The 25,749-nt window shown below is 40.5% G+C and overlaps 1 protein-coding gene across 5 annotated transcripts in view; it reads right to left on the bottom strand.

The window, feature by feature from the left end:
• Nucleotides 1-5,174: 5,174 nt before the first annotated feature.
• Nucleotides 5,175-25,749, bottom strand: part of Vps50 (VPS50 subunit of EARP/GARPII complex) — a 101,165-nt gene continuing 80,590 nt past the window's right edge. For 4 of the 5 annotated variants that reach the window (XM_087657162.1, XM_087657163.1, XM_087657164.1 and 1 more), the window contains 8 exons: nucleotides 23,588-23,709; nucleotides 20,742-20,822; nucleotides 15,894-16,042; nucleotides 14,333-14,429; nucleotides 13,548-13,706; nucleotides 9,889-10,010; nucleotides 8,015-8,204; nucleotides 5,195-5,848 (listed from right to left, as the gene is read on the bottom strand). In XM_087657162.1, the coding sequence (XP_087513288.1) occupies nucleotides 5,729-5,848; nucleotides 8,015-8,204; nucleotides 9,889-10,010; nucleotides 13,548-13,706; nucleotides 14,333-14,429; nucleotides 15,894-16,042; nucleotides 20,742-20,822; nucleotides 23,588-23,709 (1,040 nt within the window). In that variant the 3' untranslated portion in view covers nucleotides 5,195-5,728. Of the gene's footprint in view, nucleotides 5,849-8,014; nucleotides 8,205-9,888; nucleotides 10,011-13,547; nucleotides 13,707-14,332; nucleotides 14,430-15,893; nucleotides 16,043-20,741; nucleotides 20,823-23,587; nucleotides 23,710-25,749 lie in introns of all 5 variants that reach the window. The other variant, NM_001173511.1, reaches the window with a different exon arrangement.

The following is a 25,749-nucleotide window of genomic DNA, read 5'->3' as shown; positions in this document are numbered from 1 at the left end:
GAAAAGACTCCCAACAGTGTGCTGAAATAACTGGACTGTACCTCTGTCACGGCAGGGGAAATTCCAGGTGGACAACGCTGCGTTGAGTCCATCAGGCAGCAAGGGTAGTGGTGGGGCGAGTCGTGGTGTTGTAGTTCCGGTCTTAACTTTCCCTCAACATATCGTATGTGGAAGGTTCAGTTCTGAGTACAGCAGTATTCAGAGCTGGGCTTTTGAGGTACCTGGAACATGAGGGGCCATCTGCAACGATGGATTAACCCATGAATGGATCTGTAGTTTAATAGATCAAGAGGGAAGGTTTACCTATGAAAGTGAGCTCTGCCCACTCCCTGACCATCATGAACAGCTTCTTCCTCAACACGGTCCTACCACCATGATGTGTTGTCTCGCCATAGGTTCCAGAAGCAGGGGAACCCAAAATGGACTAAAAGCACCAGCATCGGAACCAAAGAAAACTCTGCTCCTCTATTTAGTGTCGGGTATTTTGTCTAACAGAAAACCGACTTAACAGCAGAAGTGGTTGAGCAACATGCAATGGTTCTCAAACTTCAGTGTGCCTTAGGGCTTGATAGAAGACTTAGGGCCAAGCTTCCTCCTACAGAACTAGGGTAGGGCACAGAAATCTGCACGCCTAAATGCTCACAGGTGATCCGAGGCTGCTGGTCATTGCTTTTGGGAACCATGGAACGAAGTCTACTAAAACCAGGCCAAGCTTCACATTCTATAACTTGTAGTAATTTTAAAAAGTGAGGAAGTAGAGTTACTTGTTTCTTTTAAAGTTGCCAATATTTCATCTCAAATTGCTAATATCTATCTCTGTTCAATGGGCCTGAGGGAAGTAATCTTTCTTCCACAATTCATTGTGTGATCTATAATGGGGTGCTCTGGAAGGTTGCTCATCTTCCCCAAAGGAATGGACTAGCTGCTTAGGCCAGCTACTGGCCAGGAACTCCTGTCCAAGGACCTGAGTGCTTACACTGCATCTATCTATAGAAGTTTTGAGCTTCTATGCTAAGCGCTGCTTAGGCTGTACCTTGAAATACACACTTGGAAGTTCTAGGCCATAATCTCTTCTATACACTACTTCCCCAGCATGCCAACTAAAAGGCCAGCAGAAAGGTGCTTTCTTCCTTTTGATGTAGTTTTAAGTGACAATTCAGTGCTCTAGGTATTGGCTGGCCTGCACTGACTCCTTCTCCAAATGCATGCCTGTCACTCTGTACTGCCCCCATCTGCTGTTTATGGACCCATGCTTTTGCCTGGCTACACAGGACATTCTCAGTACAGCTCCTACCCCTAATTCCGGCCCCTTTCTCGGGTCAGCACACTGGCTGTGATCCTCCTGCATACTGTTTGCTCCACCTTCTCACCTAAGTCCTATTCATTGCCAGTTTCTGCCCAAGTGCCTCTTCCTTAAGGTAGCTTTCCCGATCCACAGCTCACACTTTCTCTGGTACATAACCCAATGTAATGGAAATTACATTGTATAGAGTCCACATACTATAGGATGTGGCATCTTCCAGAGCTGTTGCATGGCAGGTGGTTAACTCAAGAGATGACAGCGTCTTTCCCAGTATCACTAACTATCCTGGCTGTGGTAGACTTTCCTGTCTCATGAAGCGTGCCCGATTTTCTGCCACATTCATACTCACATTTGCACTGGCAACTCTGACATCCTCAGTTGCTTGTCTCAGGTGCCTTCGAGATGCTCTTTAATACTCCTACCTCAAGGTATCCCGCGACTGCTCTTTTGAGCTTCACAGACCCAGTCCTGACAGACTTGTACTTTCTCAAGCGAACCTTAAATCATCCTTAATTCTTCACCTCAGCACCAGACACTACTGTCTGACTTCCAAATATCTGATGTCTGATAGCGTCTCACAAAACCCACCAATACCGCTGTTGTCCATCAGCTTGGCAAGCTTTATGTATTCTTGCTTTGCTGGTGGCCCCTCTGTGGCCTCTTCTTGAAAACAGTAATTGGCTGAAAACTGAAGTCATAAATCAGACTAGCACTTTGGCCAGGTGTTTCCCATTTCAGTCAAACCCCAATCAGTCTCTTCCTGGGCTTTACAAAGTTGCACAAGGGACCCTTCCTGTCACATCCTTTCTACTCTCTCCCTTACTGTGCCAGCCACAGGGTCCCCTTGCTACTCCTTATTATCCAGCATCCTGACCATGTTCTCTCAGCCAGCCACAATCTACCCAACTTCCCATGGGCAGTCTGTCAGCTCCTTCCACAAGGTGTCATAGTTACTCATTAAAACCAATTGCTACAGGAGCCACCAATTCTACTCCACCACACCTGTCCTTGAGAAGATCAATTTCATAGAAATGGCTCATTTGGGTCAGAGGCTCTACTGTTAACACAAGACCACAGAAGTTAGGAGACGTAGGCATCAGGGAGACAAAAGGACTGTCTTCTTATGATGATTCCATGTGATGTTACACTTGGCGAAGGCTCTAGAATGGAGCTTTGCAGAAGTGAAGATGCTCATCTGTAACCCATTCATGGGGGTGTGGGGGTAGAGGCAGGAGGTAACACACTGAAAGCTGGAACATACAGGTTGTATCATGAGACCCAACTTTCGAGTCACTTGATTACTGTGTTGCTTGCTGTGGCTAAATACAAATTCTCAGAGAATGGAAATGCTGACTTCTTAAGGCAAGTCCTTTTGCTTACAAACAGGAAAAGAACCAGGTATTGGGAAGAGGCAATTCAGAGACGGGCTTTCTGCCAGGCATTCCTTTAGATGCTGTACTGGGGAGGCAGAGGCAGGAGGAGCCTCAGGTTGAAGCTATCCTGGGCTGCATAGTACAAGATTCAGCCTAAAAGCAAGCAACCCTTTCCAGATAAAAAGGTTCAGCTCACAGTGAAAAACTAAAGGGTAAATTTGAAGGGGCCCACAGGCTGGGTCTTCTCAGCTCTTAGATAGCAATGATGGCTAAAGTTAACTTCAATCAGAGACAAACCAAACGCAATAACTACAATTTTACTTGGGCTGCTCGAAGCGATGAACATTCAGCGGTGGTGTTTAAAGACAAATATTCAGGCATACTTAGCAACAGTCACAAGAGGGTAAGTCCACGAAAGTCAACAAACTATTTTTCGTTTGTTTTTAATACAAGGATTCTTGTGTATGAATCTAAGTGTTGCTCTGGTGAGAGTTCAACAGCCTGAACTTTTTGATAGCCTTCGAAAATCTGTAGACCATTAGAATCTAACAAATATTGTCCATAATAAGAAAAAAACTCTGTAAAAGGCTAAACCAGTCTTAAAATTTACAAAGATTCCGCCAGTGTATCAATGATACGCTAGTCATCAATCACTGGCGAGAGCCAAATGCCATTTGATTAACTATAACATCTATACCAAAGTAATTTTCAAAGGGATATGATACATGTCTATGTCTCTCTTCCCCACACCACTTCTGTTTGCTTTGTGGACACTTGGATATCATTTTCAGATTCGATTTTTTTCTATTACAGAAGATAACTATGTTTTCAAAGTGAATTGAATTATAAGCCTTCTGTCCACTACTTTCCAGTGGGCAAGTGAAAAAAAGCTATTTAAAGTTTCACCGTAGCACCCTGCTACTAGAAAAAAAAGAGAGAAAGAAAACAAAACAAAAAACAACCCACAGGAGGTGCTTCCTAAAGATTCGATAAACTCCTACACAGGCTCTTCCTCAACAGAAATCTGATTTGTGAGCAGATCAAGCCAGATGACTAAAGGGAGAGCTAGTGCTCTACACAGGTAAACAAACGGAAACACATTAGCTAGATGTTGTGCGTACTCTGCGCGTTTACTTGTATAAATAACTGTGCATCCATATGAACTTAAAATTCCGAATCCTGCAAGAAGCTTTCATATGAAATGCTTGAATTAAGAAAAATGTATAAACTCAAAGGGGAGGGGAAGCTACCCACAGTCCTTTTCTTGAGCTACTTTTACTTACTTTCTTAGCTTTTCTGTACTACATACCACATAGCAGTGCACTGAGAAAACCTTCCATTCTTTTTCTGAAAATGGAAAAAGTGAAGGTGGATTTAAAGGTCTTATTGTAAAGGGAACATCTCTTTAGTGTCTAGTCCTATTACCCCCAGAGAACCAGGTTCTTCCAAGGTAGTTAATTTCTGTTCATTTTACCCATAGATGACTAAAAAAGAAATGAATGGAAATTAAACATAAAACCCCTTAAAAAATTAACAGCCTCTAGTCAATTAAGACATAAGTAAGATTAATTAGTTTTTTATGTACCCAACTGCACGTGCCAAGGCTCTCAAGGCTGTTACAAAAAAGTGGGTGCAAATAAATGAAGTCTGCTGGAGAGTCTACAAGTACAGAACTTCCTATCACACGTTAATCATAACGCACCAAACTCATCTTGTTATAAGAGTTTAAATTGATCATAGATAGACTGTAGAGCAAAAGGTTGAAAACAAATAAAACTCCTCATAGTGCTTACCCAGAATGCCCTGCCACATACCCACCCCCACCCCCACACCGAGCAATGCTCAAAATGCTTCCCATTATTACTGCTCTCTCTTGACTGAGGGAATGAGTGGCATCCTCTTGTCAGACCATGCCAACTACAGCCACACATCTACTCCACCTCATCCCCTAAGCCTCACTAGACGCAAGACCAATTTCTGATGAAGTTTCTGAGGGTCCTGGAGTCCATTGATGCCACTGATGATCTGGCCCAGTGCCACCCAGCCTAGATACTCTGTAACCCGGGGTCAGAAAGAACACACACATTCAACATTGACTTTCATGGTATACGTATTGGGAGAAGACGCTTGATTTCAAGGCGAACGTTCCAAGCAGCAGCACACAGAAATGAGCTGGGTTCTGAAACTCTAAAGTGAGAGACACACATTTCACACCTGTGGATGGCCTGTACTTACACATAACTAGCAACAGCTCTGTCTGTAGCCATTCAACCCAGATTTTATTGTCCTAAAAGTTGAATTTAAAGAGAGCAAAGCCTGTATAATATTTTATATTTTTATAAAAATGCATGATAGTTGTTCAATATGCTACTCAGGCACTGGATAATCCATGCAATAAAATGACAGCTGATTAGGATAGAGGAGAACTAGGGTGGGGACATACTAAAAAAATGACACTATTGTCTCCTGAAATCTTTCCAACACACAGTAATATTAAAAGGTAGTCTCATACAACTGATCATTTTAGAGTAACATTTATTAAATTTCATCATTTATGATCACTGTTATAACCAAATTAGCCCTGGCAGAAGCTCTGACAGTTAAAAACAGAGAACATACTGATTTTTCAACTACTTTCTTACATGTTTTTTACTTCTCATGCAATGCTCATAATTAGGAAAGACTGTACACTCATCCTCTCATTTTATTAAGGCATTCTCCAAAAACTATTCATAGACACACTAGCCACCGTTTCTTCCAACTATGTATTTACACTCTTTTGTAAACTGTATAATTGTAGCCACATAATAGTTATGACAATAAGATCATTTCAGGAAAAGGTTACAACAAAGAGGAGCAATATCTGAAGAAACTGGAGCATATAAAAGTCGCTTGAGCGCACCACACACAGTTGAGTATTTTCTATTTTCCAGCTCAAAAGGACATGCTCCAAGTTTTCTTAGAGGAGAATTATCAGGAGTGCAAGAAGAACCGCCTTTCGTGACGTACAGGCTGAGAGAAGATCAATGCCATCGAGGAAGAGCTCTGTTCATTATCGTTTAGGTCTGTCTATATCATCTATAGCTGCTAGGAGCTTCTGTCTTGCTTTCTTATTAATATGAGATCCCAGGCAAACATTCACCAGGTTGGTCAACTGCTTCGTTGAATATTCCTGCCCAAAGAGAGAAAATCCAAATGTAACACCCAATGCACTGGAACTGATGCATCTGATTAATACAACAGAGCAGGCAGACATCTGAGGCTGGAGGGTGGCTGAGCGCTGTGGCCCAGCGAGAGTACTGGAAGGCACAGCTGAAGCATAAAAGACAAAGGGCTCTGGTGTCACACAGGGGAGGAGCAGGGGTAGGATATCCTGAAGGCTGGCGGAAACCACCTCTGTCACTATGACAGAGCAACATAATGTGCTTTCGTCACTTTAAAGGTCGCACACTTTGTACTTGTTTTTGTGGTAGTCTGTTTTCAAATTATCAAAACACATTTTCATTTCACATTTTAAAGTACAGTATACATTATATACTTTAGCTGAAAATCTCCAAAGGAACACTGACTCCTTACATCCTACAAGACTTGTGCTTGCTGTGTGTTAAGGTCAGAAGAGGCTGCTGGATCCTTTGGGTCTGACTGGCAGATGTTTGTGAGGCATTATGTACATGCTCAGAGTCAAGCTGGAAAGAGCAACACATGCTCAACTACTGAACCATTTCTCCAGCCCCAAATCACTCTTCTTAAACTCCTCAGATTATAACTGTTGGACAGTTAGTAAAATGAGGACTAAATATCCTAACTGTCCAAATCTACCTAGCTCATGGGTTTCAACAGTGCACTGTTAGGATGGGCATGGATACTTCCTCAGAAATGCTGACACACTGTTTTTCTCCTGGATTACAGGAGTTAAGATAAAGAAGGACAACTGTGTACCTTCACTTGGAAGAGAAAAGAAAGTCTAGGTGCACTGAAGGCATTGTAAAAGACAACACTATTTTACAGCACAAGGCAGTTCATTCCAACCCCTTAGCGAATGGTTTCACGTATGTACCTATCACCACCCGGCAGAGTTCCTGAGCCTGCTCAGCACTCAGTATCCACCATCACTGGCCTCTGTATTGCTCTGGTGGGTTGTTCGAGAAGCTCCCTGCTTTTTTGCCTGCATAGAACCAGCAGGAAATTCCCTGGGAATTGTCAATGAACTACAAATCATCCAGTTAAAGCTTCTACAGTGCCAAGTTAGAACATTTACTGACTGTACTAAAAGAATAAATCCTAAAAGGGGCAACATTTTGCATCAAGTAACAAACACTTAAGAGCTTTGCTTTCTCTCCTTCTGCACCCTGTATATCCATCCTCACCACCTACCCTCACCCCCTGCACCAGAACTGAACACTCACTCAGCAGTCCATCTGCATATAGGGCTAGCATTTTGGTTCTCAGATAGAAGTGGAATAAGGGTAGTGAAGTTTTTCTTAATTCTGGCTTATTTATCAAAAAGTCGTTAAAATAGCATGGATTTTAACTTGCTTACAACACACTAGATATCTACAAAAAATCCTAACAAGGCTCCTTTCATCTTTTTATAATGTTAAAACTCAGAAGTATTGAGATTTGGTGATTCCTCTTCCTGTTTCCCCGTTTCCCTGTCTCTCTCCCCACACCCCTCTCTTAGTGGTTCCTATGTAGCTCAAGCTGGCCCTAACTATGAAGCCAAGGCTGCTCCTGAACTTAGGCTACTCCTGCCTGACTGCTGGTAACTTTAATATTCTCCATGTTTTCCTCAAGACCCTTTCACAAGCTGTTTAGCCAAACAAATGAAGAAGAGAGCAGATGCCCTCTGCCAAGAATGTTTGTGTATGTGTTCAATAAAGTGTAGAGATCCAACATTCTACATAACTGAAGAAAACCTACCAAACTTTTATTAAAGGTAAAATCTCATGCTTGTTAAAAGTGTAGCCATAGTATTAAGTACTTTTGAATCACCCCTACAGGCCACAATGATGAGGACGCTACCATTTTACTACTTGAGAGTATAACACCCAGGTTCTATGGCTAATGAGTCATTTCAGCATTACTTACTCTACTTGTCTTGACAACCATGTTTAGTGTCTTCCTACGATGCAGCACAGGAAAACCAGACTCACACTCTGATCCTAGGACACACTTCAAAGGGCTCAAATGGATCTGACCCGACAAAGGACGTTGCCTAGACAGTGTTAGTACAGGAAAAGTGACCTCAGTGTGTTCCTTCGTATTTTATTCTTATGATTTGGAGTCACACAACACCTGGACAAGAGCAGCACATGAGCACACACCAACCCACTCTTACCCGGTGCTCTTTGATCCAACGCTCCATGTCATTCTCAGTCAGGTAGTAGGCTTTGATATATATTTCCACAAATTCTTTATCAGGAATAGGCCTAATGTCAGTTAGTTTCTCGAGTTTCATTAAAAACTGTTGAAAATCCAATTGCATCAAGGCACGTCCCTCATTACTGCACTTCTTGACATTGGCGTACCTAAGAGACACAAGGAGGAGGTAACATGTGAGAGACAGCAAGAAGAGGCAGGAGCCTATGCTCCAGAACAGGCTGCGACCGCACAACTATGTTCAAACACTCCAAAGCCAAACTCAGGTTAGAATACATTTCAACACTGTAGCAACTCAATGAAAAAGGAACAAATGAAATATTTCTCCCATCAACACTGTACACACTTGCCATAATAAAATAACTCATGGATGTATTCATATATTTTTGGTTGTGAGCCTAGCTTTTAATGACTGAGCCATCTCTCCAGCCCATGATGTATTCTTACACACTACTGAAATACTGGGTTTTAAGGTGGGTGCATGATAATACAAATACGGCACAGAATTTGAGTACTCTTAAGTCAGTGATGTATTCAATGTTAGAAAATGAGCCATTTCTTTAAAAAAAAAAACTGACCAGAAAATCATAGCTAATATTATTTAGCAATCAATGGATTTTGTATGTACGTATTTTTAATAAAGTGGTATATGTGTAAACAACATATATTTGTCGCTTTTTATTTAAACAAATTTATTTTCAATACTTCTACACTATGGCTGCTGATATGCTACCTTACTTACATATGACACTGAGATTGTTCTTTTAATAGGTCAGACCGATCACTTTCCTACTTTCTAAAGCAGTCTGTCTGCCTGCCTGTCTGTCTCTCTCTCTCTCTCTCTCTCTCTCTCTCTCTCTCTCTCTCTCTCTCTCTCCCCCTCTCGATAGGGTTTTCCTCTGCATAGCCCTGGATGTCTTAAACTCGCTCTGCAGACCAGGCTGGCCTGCATATATTAAACATATATCAAAGCCTACTACCAGATTCAGAGATCTACCTAACTCTGCTTCCTGTTTCTAGAGGGAGTGCTGGTATTAAAGGTGTGTCCAGCCTAGGGCATTCTTTTCAGATGATGGTGGTGGTGGTGGTGGTGGTGGTGGTGGTGGTGGTGGTGGTGGTGGTGGTGGTGGTGGTGATGGTGGTGGTGGTGGTGGTGAAGAAGAAGAAAGAAAAAAAGACAAAAAGGAAGAGCGAGCAGTCAGATGAAAGATGGTATGAAATTCAATCTGCACATGGTCTCTGAAAGAGCTGTTTGCCTCTCAGGCCCATTTTCCTCTATGTGTCAGATGAATGTATGCACACAGTAGGGACAATGTCGAGTAAGAGGGAGAGCTACCATAAAAAGCCTGAAGACACGGGCAACCTGGACTGAGCACCGGGCATGGAGAAGCCTTCCGTGCATCTGAACATGGTGGGCCTGGACAAGCTACACTCTTAAATCTGGACTTTCTGATCCAAGGTTTTCCACTGACAATTACCAGCTGAGGTAAGTCATGAGTTGTCAATAAAATCTGTGAAATCTTTGGCTCAGTAAATAATCTTCAATAAATGTTAGGAATACTCACAGAATTACTAGATAATAATTATCAGCTACTTTCAGATAATCTAATGGCTCTGTATTCCTCATTCATCTGCCATCTTGGTTCAGTGTCAGTATCAAGAGAATAACCCTCAAGAGACAGGCCCACTGACCTACGGCTCCTTCTCAAGCTTGAGATCAAGCATGGCTGCCATTGGTCATCAGCTCTATTGATGCTTTTTTTAAATCATAGGACATTCATTCATATGCTACATTGTAATTTAAGAAACAATGAATGCTTTCATGAAACTTACCCTTCCACAATAGTTCTGTTAGCTAATCGTATACAATGTTCCCAAAGTATATTTGATACAGGCAAGGGTATCCGAACTCTCTTAGAAACTTCATTTAACCGCTTGTTAAACTGTTCAAATTCCTAAGAGGGACACAAAGCATGACTATAATTTTAATGCCACAATATTTTCCCACAATTATTTTTAAAAAAAGAAACAAAAAAGATCCAAGGATGTAGCTATTAACTAAATGAAGCAAAAAAGAAAAATGGGGGTGGGGTGGGGAGTGATTTATGTCATAGACAACTTGGACTTAGTGAAAAAGTTTTTAACAATATAATCAGGTCTAGCAAAATGGCTCGCTCAGTAGGTAAAGGCCCTTCTGTGTAAGGCCAACTCACAAAGTTGTCTTCTGACCTCAGGCCCATATAGATCTCTCTTTCTCACAGTAAGTAAACGAATAAACATTTTAAGAAAAAGCATAGCACATTATACCAGAATTTATCTAAGGAGAAATAAGCATCATAAATTGACTTAAACCATATAAATCATGCCTAAATATCACAAAATTTTCTATGATTGGACTAAAAAAGCTATTGGCTTTAAGAAACAGTTTTGGTTTGTGTTTTTAATATTCTTTCATATAATACATCCCCACCAGAGTTTCCTCTCCTTCCCCTCCCCCAATCTCTTCCCCACACCTCCCCTTTTCCCCCAGAAGGATTCCCATCCCCTGCCTCTCCTGCTTCCCCTCAGACAAGAGCAGGCATTTCAGGGGATATCAAAACGAAACTCAGTATAAGAAGCTATAATAAGACCAGGAGGGAGGCAACTCAGTGGAGGAAAAGGGTCCCATAAGTAGGCAAAAGACTCAGGGACAGACCCTAGTCCCACTGCTAGGAATCCTATAAGAACAACTCCCATAGGCTCCCTGATCTCTCTGAGCTCCCATGAGCCCTAGTCAGTTAATTCTTTGGGCTGTGTTCTTGTGGTGTCTGTGACTCTTCTAGTTCCTCCGATCCTAAAGTCTATTTTAATAATCTTTTAATTCAAAACTAACTATTCATAGCTTGTCAGTATTCCTGGTAAATAAAAAACCTGATACATAATTTTCTTTCCTAACCATTACTTAGCATTTAAAAAATGATTTGAGAGTTTCCTCGTAGTCACAAAGTTTAATACACAGGAAAACAACCATAAAGTATTTTCTATCAACTCTTAACTTTCACAAGATTATAGTAGGGAACTTGAGTGACTGTGTAACAGCAGTGAAGAGTTCATCCCGGAGGGGTACTGCCATCTAAATGCTCATACACAAAGAAATGCCCCTGACTCCTCCCTGGGATGTATTTCATACAAATTTAAGAAGGGTTACGGTAGAATTTTTCTACAGTTTTCTGGATAGAAAGTCACATGCTATTTAGCATATTGGGACCAACATGTGCTCACAGGTCCTAATGGGACCCGGGACGACAGGTGAGCTCAGCCCAGGTGAGCTGCCACAGTGACAGCAGCAGTAGCCACTGTTCTTTGCCTACATCACAAAGCACAGCTTTTCCTGTCGATTTATTTTTAACAGTTCATTGCTTTTAATTATTTTTTGAGGAACGTGTCTCCAATTCACCAAGCTTACCTTTTGAAATCAAAGTTAAATAAGTAATTGCTCTCCATCAGCTGTTTCATTTCAGGGACCTCACAGAGCAGCAGCATGGGCTACGGCATTTATTCATGCATCTGCTACAGTAAACAACTTTGGATTTCAAGTCATAGCTTGGTAACTTTCATTAATATTCTACTTTAGACAGCTATAGGCTTCATACACAAACTATTTATTGCTGAGCTCGGTGTGCGCGAGCACCGCCTGCTAACTGAAGCAGTGCGTTTTACTCAGGATTAGATGAGAGCAACGGCATAGTCTGCCTTCACCCAGTTTCAGAAGAGCAACATAAAGAACAGAAGACATCAGATGATTAACTTTTAAGCTTAAAGAAGGCGTTGGGCCAATAAAAAAGGACAGATTGAGATTAATAACCTCCATGAGATTGGCTCTTCTTTAGAATATTTTTGTTCCAGGAACTAAGACAGGGCAGCAAGCAGTGCCCTTCAGAACTGTGCCCTGAGCACAGAATTCTTTTTCCTTTATCCCATGTGTCTGATTGTGGGCATGGGCTATGGTCCCAAAGTTTTGTTACCTCGAGCTCATCTTCTAAAACCCCAACCCCAGGGTGACAGTGCTGGAAGTCAGGTCTTTGGAAAGTGACTAGGTCTTGAGGACAGAGTCCATGTGCCTGGGGACTGGCACGTTTATAAGAGGCTCAGGTCAGCTGCCTGTCCCTTTTCATCGCTTGAGCATGTGCTGGGAGATAAGATTGGTGGGAAATCAGCCCAGCCTACACAACAAATCTGTCAGAGCCTTGACAGTGGACTTTCTAGGTGTCTGAGCTATGACAAACAAAACCAAACAAACAAAAAACACCTACCTTGTGTATTGCCTCAATAAAATGAAGAAAAGGCAAAAAAAAAATATATAGAACATATTGTTTTGAAATGAGGAGGTACCATTATTTATAAACTGTCCTTGACTTCTTCATTCCAAATTTAAAGCAGCAACCAAATCTCAGAAGACAAGTATCTCTCAGTTCCAGGCCAGCAAAAAGCAAAACTCAAAGACTCGCGCTTGTCACTCACCCTTTAGATCTCCAAGCCTAGATACTGCCAAGCGCACCCTGTGAGTCTTGGGACAGCAGAAAGTCCCACAGAAGCACTGTAAGCTGTGGTCAAGCACTGCAGCCCAATCCTACTTAACCTGTGTTCTAACCTTCAGCTCATTGGTTCTCAGGTACCCTTGCTACTAAGAATGATTGCAAGTGAGACCAAAACCAGGACTTTATAGGTCAGTTTTTCCATGCTGATAGGGATGAAAAAGAACTCTGTGGAAATTACTTTCCTTTTCTCAGATACTCTTTCAATATTAGACTCCTTCTGTGACCAGAATGAACAAGTGTCATTCCCTCTCCCTGTGCTGGGCGTGTTTGTTCACAGCATTATATACCAATAGATAATAAACACTTCAGGCTCTGTGTGTATGCTCCTACCTCTATACCAACGTGGCTGTCCCTCAAAGTCACATAAGTTCCTTAACTGGCAACTACCTGGGCAGATTTCTTTCAGGCCTGGTATATATCAGGTGGTCATAAATATCAACTGTGTGACGCACAAAGGAAAAGAGGCGAGCTGCAACTCCTTTTAGGGAACTTACAAAAGCAGGCATCGCATATAAACCTGATGCATAAGACCTTGCAAAAGTAATGTGATTTATAGAGAACACAACCTGGACCAAAGAAGACGATCCTGTCAAAGGAGCACACACTGGGCTACAGCCATGACTCTGAACAGAAATACCTTCCTGTGTTTACAGATAAAGCTACTGGGTTCTATCAGAAAGGTAGCCATGGCATGCAATAATCAAACTAACCCAATGTTAGAAACTTGGAGCAAAATTTAACAAACAAAACACAAATCTGCAAATATCACAGATCAAAACAAGCACGGAATTTAAAGGTCACATACATCAATTCAAGCCAATTCCAGAAGTGAGTGCCAACCAACTAGAATCTCATATTTTAGAGCCACAACTCTTAATAAAAGTGATCATTAGCAAAAGTTCTCAGAGCACTTGCCTTTAGCAATGCATCTACATAGACGTTGTGCTGTGACATGATCTCTTTGACATCCCACTTCACATTTGTCATTAGGAGAAGCATCTGTTCATAATCAATAGCTTTACCAGCCACAATCCAGTAAATGGGTTTGCGCAGTTCACTGGCAGTTGAGACTGTCTGAAATGTTCCAGAGAAACAAGAACAATTATTTCTAAAAGTGCTATACCTAAAAAGAATAATTTGCTCTTTTCTAGTTTGTAAAATATATAATATACAATTGGAAATTTCAATTAAGAAAATACTTTAACATGAGGCAATGGCCCTGTTTCCACTTACCCCATCTCTCTTCCTGGTCCTCTTAGCTTGGGATTCGATCCTCATTAACAGCTTTCAACTGCCCCATCCCACCCTATGGGTGCCATGCAACAGTTTTTCCACACCTCCAGAGATTCCTTTCCAAGCGCACCCCTCTCCTACGCTCCCGGACCTTCCTGGTGCCCTTGGAATACAACCTAGTCCCAGGCTGAGAGCCTGGGTGTAAAAGGCTCCTTTGCCTGTCACTCCAGATCTCCTCCTCTTCCCTGCTCTGACAACTTTAGTTTTCCTTACACACTCGTGTCCCCCCAGTTTGCTCCCTACCCAGCTGTTCCCTAAATTGTTTAATCTAAGTCATGAGCAAATAGAAGAACATTTTATCCAGCTCCCCTGGAGCCTTCACTCTTGTGATATAGTAACAAACAGCTTAGGAGGTGGCAATGGCCGCACCTGGCCAGTAGCTGAAATGACAGACAGGAGCATCTGACCTGGGAGTAAAACTGCTGCAGGAAGGGCTTTTTGACTGCAGGCATCACAGCATCCAAATGTGGTTGAAGGAACTCGAACTGCTCAGCCAAGAACACTCTAAAGAGAATGAATAACCATGGGGTAGTTACTGCAGGATTTTGAACCTGTTGTGGTTCCTGTGTAATGAAGCTGTTAAGAACAAAAACAACTGAAAACTGTTTTCACTTTAGTAACTTTATACCGTGAACTAGACAAGTTCCCCTATCACATTATAGCAGTGGATGTTCATTTGTGAGTTAAAGAGTCATTTCCGGGACATTCAGGCTCTAAGGTATGGAATTACATAGCTTTTCATATGCAACATACGAGCCCAATTAACGTTAAAAAAAAAAACAAACTAAAAATAGAGCTTTTCTTTTTAAAAGAAAAGGGTTTATTTATTTTATATGAGAATGTTTTGCCTGCATGTGCACGCCTGGTGACCACCAAGGCCATAACAGGGCATCGGATTCCCTGGGACAAGAATTATAGGTGATTGTGACCCACCATGTCACTCCTGGGAACTGACCCTGGGTCCTCTGCAAAAGCAATACATGCTCTCAACTGCTAAGCCAACTCTCCAGTCCACGGCTTGTCTTTTAGAGGATTTCTTTTAATTCCACTCAACGTATTCAATACACTGAAACTTAAAGAGATTCAAAAGGATATTTGTCATAACCCAACAATCCTAAAGGCTCTCTCAGGAGAGGCAGGCATATATACACTGGGTAAGTGCTCCTGGACTGTTGCCTGCAGATACTCTGCCACTGAATACTGTTTTCCTTGGATTTCTGTTATGTATGGGCTGTACCTTATGGAACAGTCTGCATGATTTAAACAAATTAACTTGGGGGGTTAAGAAAGATCAAAAGGCATTCTTGCTGATGCCCAAAATAAATTCTATGTAACAATAACAGTGGACTACAATTACCATGGATTCTACTAGGAAGCAGAAATATATCATCCATTTTTTTAAAGTTTTACTTAACAAGGACCATCTTTTTAACTATCAAATCTTAACATATTCCCTTACATTGATTTATATAATTAAAGCCAACCATAAAAAGCCAAGGGTGGTGGGACCACTGTAACTCCAGCGGTGGTCAGGCAGACAAGTGGATCATCGGGGCTCACTCCTCACCCAATCTGTATACTTTGCAATCTCTAGGCCATTGAGAGATCCTGTTTCAAGCCAGGTGAACAGCATCAGAGCGATGATATCCAAGGCAGTTCTCTGGCCCTCATACATACAGAGACATACACCTGCACAAACATGAGTCTCCCATACACATGAACACACACATACACATAGACACAGACACATGCAACCATGCAACTATAAAAAAATCAATTAGTAATCTATGCTAACATATATTTTGCAACAATGTGTAAGTGGTATTTAAGAGTAGTAGTAGTTGTAGTAGTAGTAGTAGTAGTAGTAACACAGCAATAGTATATAGCAAAAAGTATAATTACACAATGCTTACTTCTCATAATTTTTCCTTAAATATTTATGGCAAACAACTGTTTTCAACAACTTACAAGGATTCTGTGGCTACCACTCTCTCTGCCAACCCATACAATGTATCCCCAGATGTCAAAATCACTAGCTGATTGAGGTGTGGGCTGGGTACCTTCTCCTTTCTTTCCTCGGCTGCTGTGAGAGTGGCAGTAGGATCAGCTGAGCCCTCCTGGAAAGACAAAGCACACAGTGGAAAGAGCAGTCGCTAGCACTGAGGACTGGTGACGGCGGACCGCGGGACTGCACACAGTGCACCTCACAGGCACAGGCACAGTTGATGCATACTTAGCTTCGGCCGCTCTTTTTTGCTTCTATGCTTTGCAGCTATTGGGATTTTCCTTTATATATTAAATTAAGATAATTCCGTCTGTTACCCAATATAACATGCTACCACATGTACACAACCTAAGTTAGCCACCACAGGAAATCTTCAATAAGTGACAGCTGTTCAGAGAGCAATGTCTCTCAAAAACTGGAAGGTGAGGGTCTGATCCTTGAGAATTATGATGAAATAGCAACGTATGGTTTAATTATTTCACAAAGAAAAAACGGAACCCAGGTAATCTGGTATACTCTCAAGAAGGCAGGACTAGAACGCTGTTATAAACTTAAATCTAACCGCCCTGTATATGTGTGGTTTTGATGTGTGACTCTAGGTGAGATGGCCATGGCTACGCTGCACTCCTTGGCACTGGCCAGGAGACACTGAATCACATAAACAGTGCCGCGGCCAACAGCAGAAAATCCGTGGTCAGAAAAATTCTCACGTGAAATCCCTGCATCCGATACTCACTGGAAATCCTCTCCTTACTATATGATCTCAGCTTGGCACCTAAGTAAGCAGGGTACAAGTCACACATGCCTCTGAATGCAACAGAAATATATCTCCTATTATAAGCAGTCTAGGGAAACAGTATCCTCAAGTCTAGCTAAGGATGCTCAACTGGCCACATGAAGTAGCCAGAGACTAGAAGTCGGCCAGACACTTAAACTATGTGGGTGGAAAGCTGCCCTCCATGAAACACTCATGAGAAACTGCTGCTGACAACACCGTCCTCACTAGTAACTAGTGAGTAGTCACCAGTAACTAGTCACCACACTCAAGGTCAAAGAAAAATAATTTTATTTACTATTTTTGAGGGGGCTTCAGGGGGTAAAATTACCATTGCACTAAAAAGAACTCCCAGGCTCGTGCCCTCCTTTTCTCCCATCAACACCGGCACGTTAGGCATCAACTTTTCTGGCAATTAGTTGTTTACACCAAGTTTCCATAAGAAAATATACTCCAACGAACCAGCCAGTTACAAAAACTGTCAGGCTACGCTTATTGACAGGAGAGGAGCATGGGGCCCTCTGAAGACAGAAAAGAACTTTCAGTCTCTAGTCATGGCAGAAGTCATGCTTTTGCCTCTTGCTGCCATCATCCTACCACTGTAAAGAGAATTTAAATCAACAGATTTTCTGGTCAGATTGAAAATGCTTCTTTAAGTAATCAGAGATTCAAGCTGGGTGTGGTGATAGATATCTGCAACCTTAGCTTTAAGAGGCTGAAGCAGGAGATCACCAGTCTGAGGCTAGCCTGGGCTACACAGCAAGGCCTTGTCTCAAATAAACACGGAAAGTTGGCCAAAGGTTTTAAGCTATTTAGTTATCACCACTCTGATGGTCTGAATAACAATGGCTCTCAGAGGCCCATATATCTGAATGCCAGGGAGTGAACTCTTTACTAGGATTAGAAAGATTAAGAGGTGTGGCCCTGTTGGAGGAAGCCTGTTACTGGGGTAGGAGAGGTTTCAAAAGCCCATGCCAGACCCAGTGTCTGTCTCTGTCTGTCTGCCTGCCAACTCCCACCTGTGGATCAGGATGTGACTCTCAACTACTGCTTCTCCAGCACTATGCCTGCCTCCCCCATCCTCCCTGCCATGAAGATTACAGACTAGGCCTAGGAAACTGCAAGCAAGGCTCGATTAAATGCTTTCCTTCATACGTTGCCTTGGTTGTGTTGTCTCTTTGCAGCAATAGAACAGTGACTGACAGTCACCAAACAGAAGAGTAAAGACTCATTTCTGGGACGAGATCAGTAGCTGTCACTTCCTCATGTGTACTTCCTCTATTAGACCTTGAAGACTTCCCCTTGATGTGGGAAACACATTTTTAAATTTTAAACAGAATTTAAAATTATTCCAGGTAGCATTTTTAAGGATCAAAATGGATCTGCCATTTATAAATTAAAAGTGAAAATTCAGAAGATATGGATAGAGAAAATAAAGCCATGAAAAAGTCTAAAGTTTAAATAGCCAAGTAGGAGTAATGTGAGGAAAAATATTTCGGCTTAGCTCTGAGTTGATTGGTTATTCCTTATTGGCCTATACACACACTGCAGCAACTCCGCCACGCTTTCCAACATCATGGAAACAAGTTAAAGTTCATATACTAACTTAAAAATAATCTAGATCAAAACTATTAAACAGCAAACAAGATTTTTCTGAAACAATAAACCAAGGCTTTTATCTATGCAATGGTATAAAAACTAACAGGAAAAACAAAACAATACAAAACAAGACACCCAGAAGGAAATGGAAACTATTTTGAAAACTTGGGCTGTACTCTAGGGAGTGTTAGTTATCTGGCTGCATGAACTGGGCAGGGGGGGCCTTAGAAACTGAAGGATGAACTGACGGCTCGATGGATTTTCTATCCCACAGTCAACAACCTTCTGATTTATGAGAACATAAGCATAACACTTAAAATTGGGGCATGTTTAGAAAAATGGTGCCAAAAATGAGAAACAAGAAAAGCAGGCATGTTACTTTTGAACATACAGCTGTAAATTTGACAAATTCACCACTTTAGGGAGCAAATTCATTCAGTTATCATCGTAGAGTTGGACAAACATCATGGGCATTTCATTGTCAAGAAGATGAGTAACTGCCTGTTTCAAAGAACTTGTTTGGTTCCTTGATCTCTTACATGCCTTGTGGCAAAACCTTAGGTACGAATCCATGCCTTAAGGGTCAAATTCAAAACTCTGGTTTGACAATTCTAGTCTAGTAACCAGCAGGAGAGATGGAGACATGCCAGAATGATTTTAATGATGAAGTTCAATCCAGCAGTCTTGAAGCGTTCTGTTAGAAGAAGAGAAAAACTTCAGCTGAGTTTTAAGCTCAACAGAGAACAAGATCTGATGGTCAAAGCCATCCCAAGGCAGAGAAAATGCATAACAAAACATGGAAAATGGTTGAAGTGGCAAAAGCTGAAGGATTAAAAAAAACAAAAAAACAAAACGAGAAACAAAAAACAAAGACAGGCAGGTAAAAATGAGGAAAATAAATGCTGGGTCAAAAAAGGAACCATTATTTGAGACAAAGATTAAGGATTAACAAACATCAAAACCTAAAGAAGTCAGACTAAATCAGGATACAAGGACCGTAGCAGAGTCTTGCATATTAGGAACATTTCCAGGAGATGTCTATGTGCCAAGAAAGGCAGTGTGATGGCTACGCTGTCTACTTTCCATACCCACACGTCTATGCCTGTACTTAGCCAACCACAGTTCAAAAATACTTGAGGTGTAGGGCACATATTTGTACTGAAAGTCATTACTTCTGAAAGAAACATATATTACACATCTTTATAAAAGATTTATGCTGTGTTAGGTAAGTATATACTGTAGAGATGATGTACAATACACAGCTATGCATAGTTTATATACAAATATAATGCTATTTTTACATAAAGGAGGTGAACACGGGTGGTGAATGTGATCCTGGAACCAATGACCCACAAACGCTATAGGACAGAGATGTGCAGTACCAGAAGAACCCGGGGTGAGTGCTACTTATTTCTTCTGCTGTAGCAGTGCCATCTGAGACAGCAGTTACTCCATCAGTGCTCAGCGGCGGCCATCTTAGCTCTCTGCACTCCATCCACCACAGCGTTCAGCATGGCCCAACAGTGTATCATATCTGCTAGAGAATGCATGTGTCTAACTGCCTCTTCACTACCACACAATACACACTTTAGGAGCAAAAGATAAAGATTGCTATTTTTTAATACTGCCAGAAGTTTTGTACACTGAAAAGTCATAGTATAATATATAACAATTCTTTCAATTCTTCTGTCTTTTCCCTTTTCTTTCACTATTTCCTCCTTTATTTCTAAGACAGAGTCTCACTTGAACCCTCAATCTTCCTCAATTAGTTTCCCAAGGACTAGAATCAGAGGCATGCATCCCCATACCCAGCCACAGTTTCTTAAAAGATGTATCATCATTGCTTTATAAAATTTCAGTAATGGAAGTATGCATACATATCCTGTTTATGAAAAACAGGATAATAAAGCTTGTTCTGAGTAAGTGAAAGGAATAAAGGAAAATTCAGAGAGGTCTGTGTCAACATAGAGGCAGGCAGATGTCTGAGCAGCAATTTCTCGTCACAGCAACCAATCGGGAGACAGAAGTTCGTTTCTAGTTTTCAGTGTTTATACTACCTTAAAACCCACCTTTGGATTGCTATATCATCTTAAACCATGCATCTCATCATCTGACACACCAGTCAAGACCCAGGAGTTCCTGCTACAAAAAACAAAACAAAGAACAAACAAACAAAAACCCACCCAAACTTTGCTGTGAATTTCAAGGTGACTAACTATAAAGTGCTATCAGACACTTTCTGAGCACAGATCTCAGTATCTACCAGCAGCCAACTGGAGATACGTCAAGACTATCAGTAACAGGTTCTTACTTCCTGTATGAACCTGAAATAACACTAAAGGGCTCAGACACTCCATACATGCACATTTATATACAGTTGATTTGTGACTACTTGTTTCACATAACTCAAACGAATTAATTACACTTAATTACTTACCAGGTCAATAAGGCTTTCCTGAATTCTGTTTAGAGTTGTTCTTAGTCTGCTACTACTAAGGCCAAGTCCTGTTGATTCCAACTGAAAATAAAAAAACACATTACACAGCTCTGCAGACGCTGTTGCAGTAAGACCTGAAAAGTAAGACCTCAATAGTGCAGATGATTAGTAACCACAGGTCTTCAAACTGCATTAAAAATGCCAACACGAAGGGGCTGGGGATTTAGCTCAGTGGTAGAGCGCTTACCTAGGAAGCGCAAGGCCCTGGGTTCGGTCCCCAGCTCCGAAAAAAAAAAAAGAACCAAAAAAAAAAAAAATGCCAACACGATATCAACAACAACATTAACATATCATCAACAACAACAACAACAGCAGCAGCAGCAAACCAGTCAAAACTTAGCCCAAAAGGAAACAACAAACCATTCACGAGTCCTGAGGGTCAGGGCAACATCTAAGGAGTTTGTCAATTATCGGGATAAAGTTTATCAGAATTTCTTTCCTGCAAGTTACATTTTTAGTTACAAAAGTTAAGACTTAGATTCTTAAAGATGGTTCATTTTGGAGTATACTATCTGTTATGTTTATATTTAAGCAAAGAATAAGTGTTGCTATTTTTTTCCATACATGAATTAAAGAAAGTGTATTGGCACTTGAAATAAAATCTCTTAGGCCTACTGAACATCTCACAGCACTCAATTCTATTCATTAGAAAACAAAGTCAAAGCATTTACAAAAGCCAGTTTATAGCATGTAAATGAGAAAGCTTTAGTGTAATACGTGAAACATTAGTCAGACCCTTGTATAATAATTCAATTGATGAAATTAATTTAACTGGGAAGTTATAGTAAACACATGCAGGTACTTGGAAGAAAGTTAAATTACTTGCTGTGACCCAAGAAACTTAAAATGATAATATTAGTAAACTATAAAATAAAACCTCATTAACATAAAAAGGATGGGCGTGTGATTGTGTGAACTGACATATGAACAAGCATGAAACCATATTTAGTGTAACTTTCTTCCCACCCAAGGTGCAAGAACAGAAAGGCTCAAACTAAAGTCGATGTAGGACCCTGTGGGAAAGCATGAGCTAACTTCTTTCTCTGTGTTTTATCCACTTCATTAACTCAACTCTCCCCTTTTGTAATTAATAAGAAACTTAATCAATCAACTGTGTGTGACATCCAGTAATTGTTATAATCTTTCAACTGACACCACTTAACTAAGATGCGAAGTTCTTTCCACTTGAAGATGCCACCTCACCTCAGGCACTCACCACACCCCATCCGTAGCCTCTAATCCCCAGCCTACAATGGTTTGTGTTTTCCTAAAATCTCACATAAAGGGAATCAACTGAATTGTATTCTTGCTGACGTTTTAACACTTCGTGTGCCTTCACAACCCGTCAGTGGTTGAGACTGAGCATTGTGCTGCTTACTTCTGTTTACAGTGCTGACATGACACAGTCCCTAACTAACATCTGAGTGAAAGCTTAGGTCTTTGCATAATACTGCCATGAGCACTCCGGTCTTTGACCACTACACTCATTTTCACTTTCTTGGGTAAATACCTTGCTTGACACCAGTTTTCCCCTACTATTTACCACTTTTTTTTGGAGGGGTGGGAAGGTTAGTTTGTACTTTTTTCTATTTTCTTTTTGCTGGTGACACTGAAGGGTAGACACCTCCCCCAAAGCCCCACTGAGGTGCACCACAACATCTAATATGTATGTTTTTACCATCATCATTCAGCTCACAGTGTTTTCTAATTCTCTTGTAATTTCTTCTTTGAACTAACCATTTATAAAAGTGCATCATTTAATTACCAAATATCTGGAATTTTCCTAGCTATTTTATTTTATTAATTTCCAACCCAATTATACTGTCATTAGATTATACCTGTTTATTACTGAAGTCACTAAAGACTTTTAGGATGTGCTTAGTGGTGCAGGTACAAAGAGCTAATATAACCCTTTAGTCTGAACACTTCTCTCAGGAAATGCTCTTAACTGCTGAGCCATTTCTCTAGCCACCAGTTTCTAAATTCTGACTGATGCTGAGTACACACTTGGAATTAACAAATTCTGGGGCAAAAATCTGTTGATACTTTGTTTCTGACCATTCTTACCATAAAAATTCCAGAATTTTGAAACCTGTCTATTAAAAGGTCATGTCCTTGCTATACTTGTGATCATAGCAAAGATACAAATATTAATAGAAACTATGGAAGTATACATTAGAATTTACACATTTTAAAAAAGAAAACGCTACATTAGAAAAGTTATTCCTATGAATCAGGGTCTACTCTCATACAGAAACCTTATACAAATGCACACAGGCTGTGCAAATCTTTCCAGCCTGAGATGAACCACTAACGTTGGAGAAGAAAGAGATAAGCTTAGTAAGATCTTGAAACACAAAAGGAAGCATGGAAAACAACTCTGAGGAAGGCAGATTGTTCAGTTAGCAAAATTAATGACTTAATAAATGTCTGTCATTATCTGCTAAGGTGGTAAGCAACTATTTAAAAAGTCTCAATTATTATACTTTAATTACACATAGGTTCAGGTTTATATAAAGAAACCTGCACATTTTTCATTTTCAAAAAAATATAAAGGTTAGAAAAAGCAATTTCATTTTTTCTACCAAAGATCTGAACAATATGAAGTATGTTCATCATGTCAAAACTAAAGTGAATATATAAACATCATAATCAGACATCTGAAGACATTTTCATGTTTGATGGCTGATTCTCCAGTGTTATCTACTTATACAAAGTAAAAACTTTACATTTGAGGAAATGAATACATTTTAAAAGAGATTTATCTTCCTCCAAAGTTGACTTACTGAATCATTCCGACCAAAAAAGGTGTATATGGCATACAAGTAATAATCAAAGAGCTGAGACATGAAATGGATAACATCAAAGGCGATTGGCTTAAGGATGTTCATCATCTGCATGTACTTTCCTGAAAGGACAAGAACACCCGAAGATTAGTAAAAGAAATTAAACTGTGTTGCTCTATAATTATTAAAGGCAATAAGAATATTTCAGTAAAGTATTTTAGGTAGTGCAATATGACATTCCTCATCATATGAATTGCATTTGTAGTACCTGGCAGGAACTAAAACGGCTCCAATATTTTGCAGTGTTCTACAAGGCAGCACACTGAATGCTCCTACCACAGTTCCCTACTTTTACACTGCATTGCCTGCTTGTCAGTTCTTACCAGAGTCTTTTACTTTTCTGTAGATAACACTGTACAAACACACAACCCATGTTCTGAATGGTTCTACTTAAAATAATTTGTTCAAGAATATTTAACTTCAATAAGGTAATACGCAACTTACTTGACAAAAAAGGACATTTTCAGAAGATCACATACACATAGCCAAAGTGAAAAAACTGAGTAAATTGAGCAAGAGGAAACTGCACAACAAAAGTGATGCCCAGGCCCTTTAACCTTAGCCCTATGAACTCATGTGTCAAAACATCTACCACATCATATACACATAAGCTCAATACCCTCAAAGTACCAATGACATGTAATTCTTACTCCTTCGCTAGAAGCCAATGGCCTCTTCTCTTTTAAACATGATCACAATTAACAGACAATCACCATTTACCAATTTATCTGATGGATAGATATATAAGGAATAAGTAAAATTTTAAATAATCAAGTAAACAATTCTAAGTATCTAGCTATCTTTCTTTTCTAACAAGAACTACACACACAAAATAATCAAAATAAATCTTTAAAGTAAAGATGATAGAACCAGGTTGATGGAAACTGTGGGGAAGATGAAAGGTCCACAGCCATCAGTGACTACTCAAGAATCATGATAGCATAGAAGGTGAGAAACTGGCTGAGAAGAGAGGAGATATCCCATGAGCCAAACTGCACTAGTCTATGTTCTCACCCAGAGTGGCCACCATCAAACACTGCCTGCCAGGCTTAACCACCTAACAAAAGCCACATCCTTAGAAATCCTAATCTCTTTTAAGTCAATAACAAAACTAAAACAAAACAAGGAAAATTAAGTTAATAACAATAGTTGACATTTTCTATAGCTGAAACAACTAAACAATCAAAACTGGTTCTACTTAAGTGCAAGAAACCCCTGGAAATCAGACCCTTAAGTGACTTTGACAAGAAAAAAAGGAAGGGAAGGGGGGGGGGGAAGGAGGAAGAAATAAAGAAACAAAGAGAAACAGAAGAAAAAGAAAGAAGGAAACAAAGAAAATATACATACATACATACATACATACATATAAAAAAAGGCAAAAAGACAGATCAAAGAAAAGGTTAACTTTGACCATATACATTACATGGTTTTAAATATTCAACAAAAAAGTAAAAGCAAGGATTAAAATGACTGGTAAGATTTCTTAAAAACTAAAGAGACTATACTCTGTAGACAAAGGCTTAAATCTACACGAGAAAACTATTCCTCACCAACAAACTTCTTTTTGATAAAGAAAATGCTGCTCAGGCATAGGGCATTCCCTCCTTGGCTCAACTTCAACACACTATGGTACATACACAGGACCTGAAGCCAAGAGATATACCCACTGCTGTTCTAACCTAAAACTGAAATGACAGTTACAGCCCCCCCTCCTGCCTTCCCCTTCAGGCTACCTGACAGGGACCTCACACTGTGATTGTAGTCACTCCAACATCCATCAAAGTGCCTGACAGCAGATTATCACTTTGTAGTCTAGCCTTGGAAGCCAAAGGGGGAAAAATACCCTGAGGACAAGCTCAAAACATCTTCTGAGCCCACCCAGAGATTCTTGTGGATTTTATTTAAGGAAGACCTCTGAGAAGCTTTGGGGTCCCCTGGTTCTCTGCCTATGTCTTATAATGGTAAGTCACTGCATCAAAACATGCCTATTTCCTATTCCTAGTAGAATGAACCGTGTCCTCTGCTCAAAGGGCTCCAACTTCAGTTCTGCTAATTTCCCTCTTGCCTTTATTCCCCTCATATCTCCAGCCAGGTACCAGCCA

This window comes from Rattus norvegicus, chromosome 4 (assembly GCF_021556685.1).
Source record: "Rattus norvegicus strain SHRSP/BbbUtx chromosome 4, alternate assembly SHRSP_T2T, whole genome shotgun sequence".
Lineage (NCBI taxonomy): Eukaryota > Metazoa > Chordata > Mammalia > Rodentia > Muridae > Rattus > Rattus norvegicus.
This window is presented reverse-complemented; position numbering and strand designations above follow the sequence as displayed.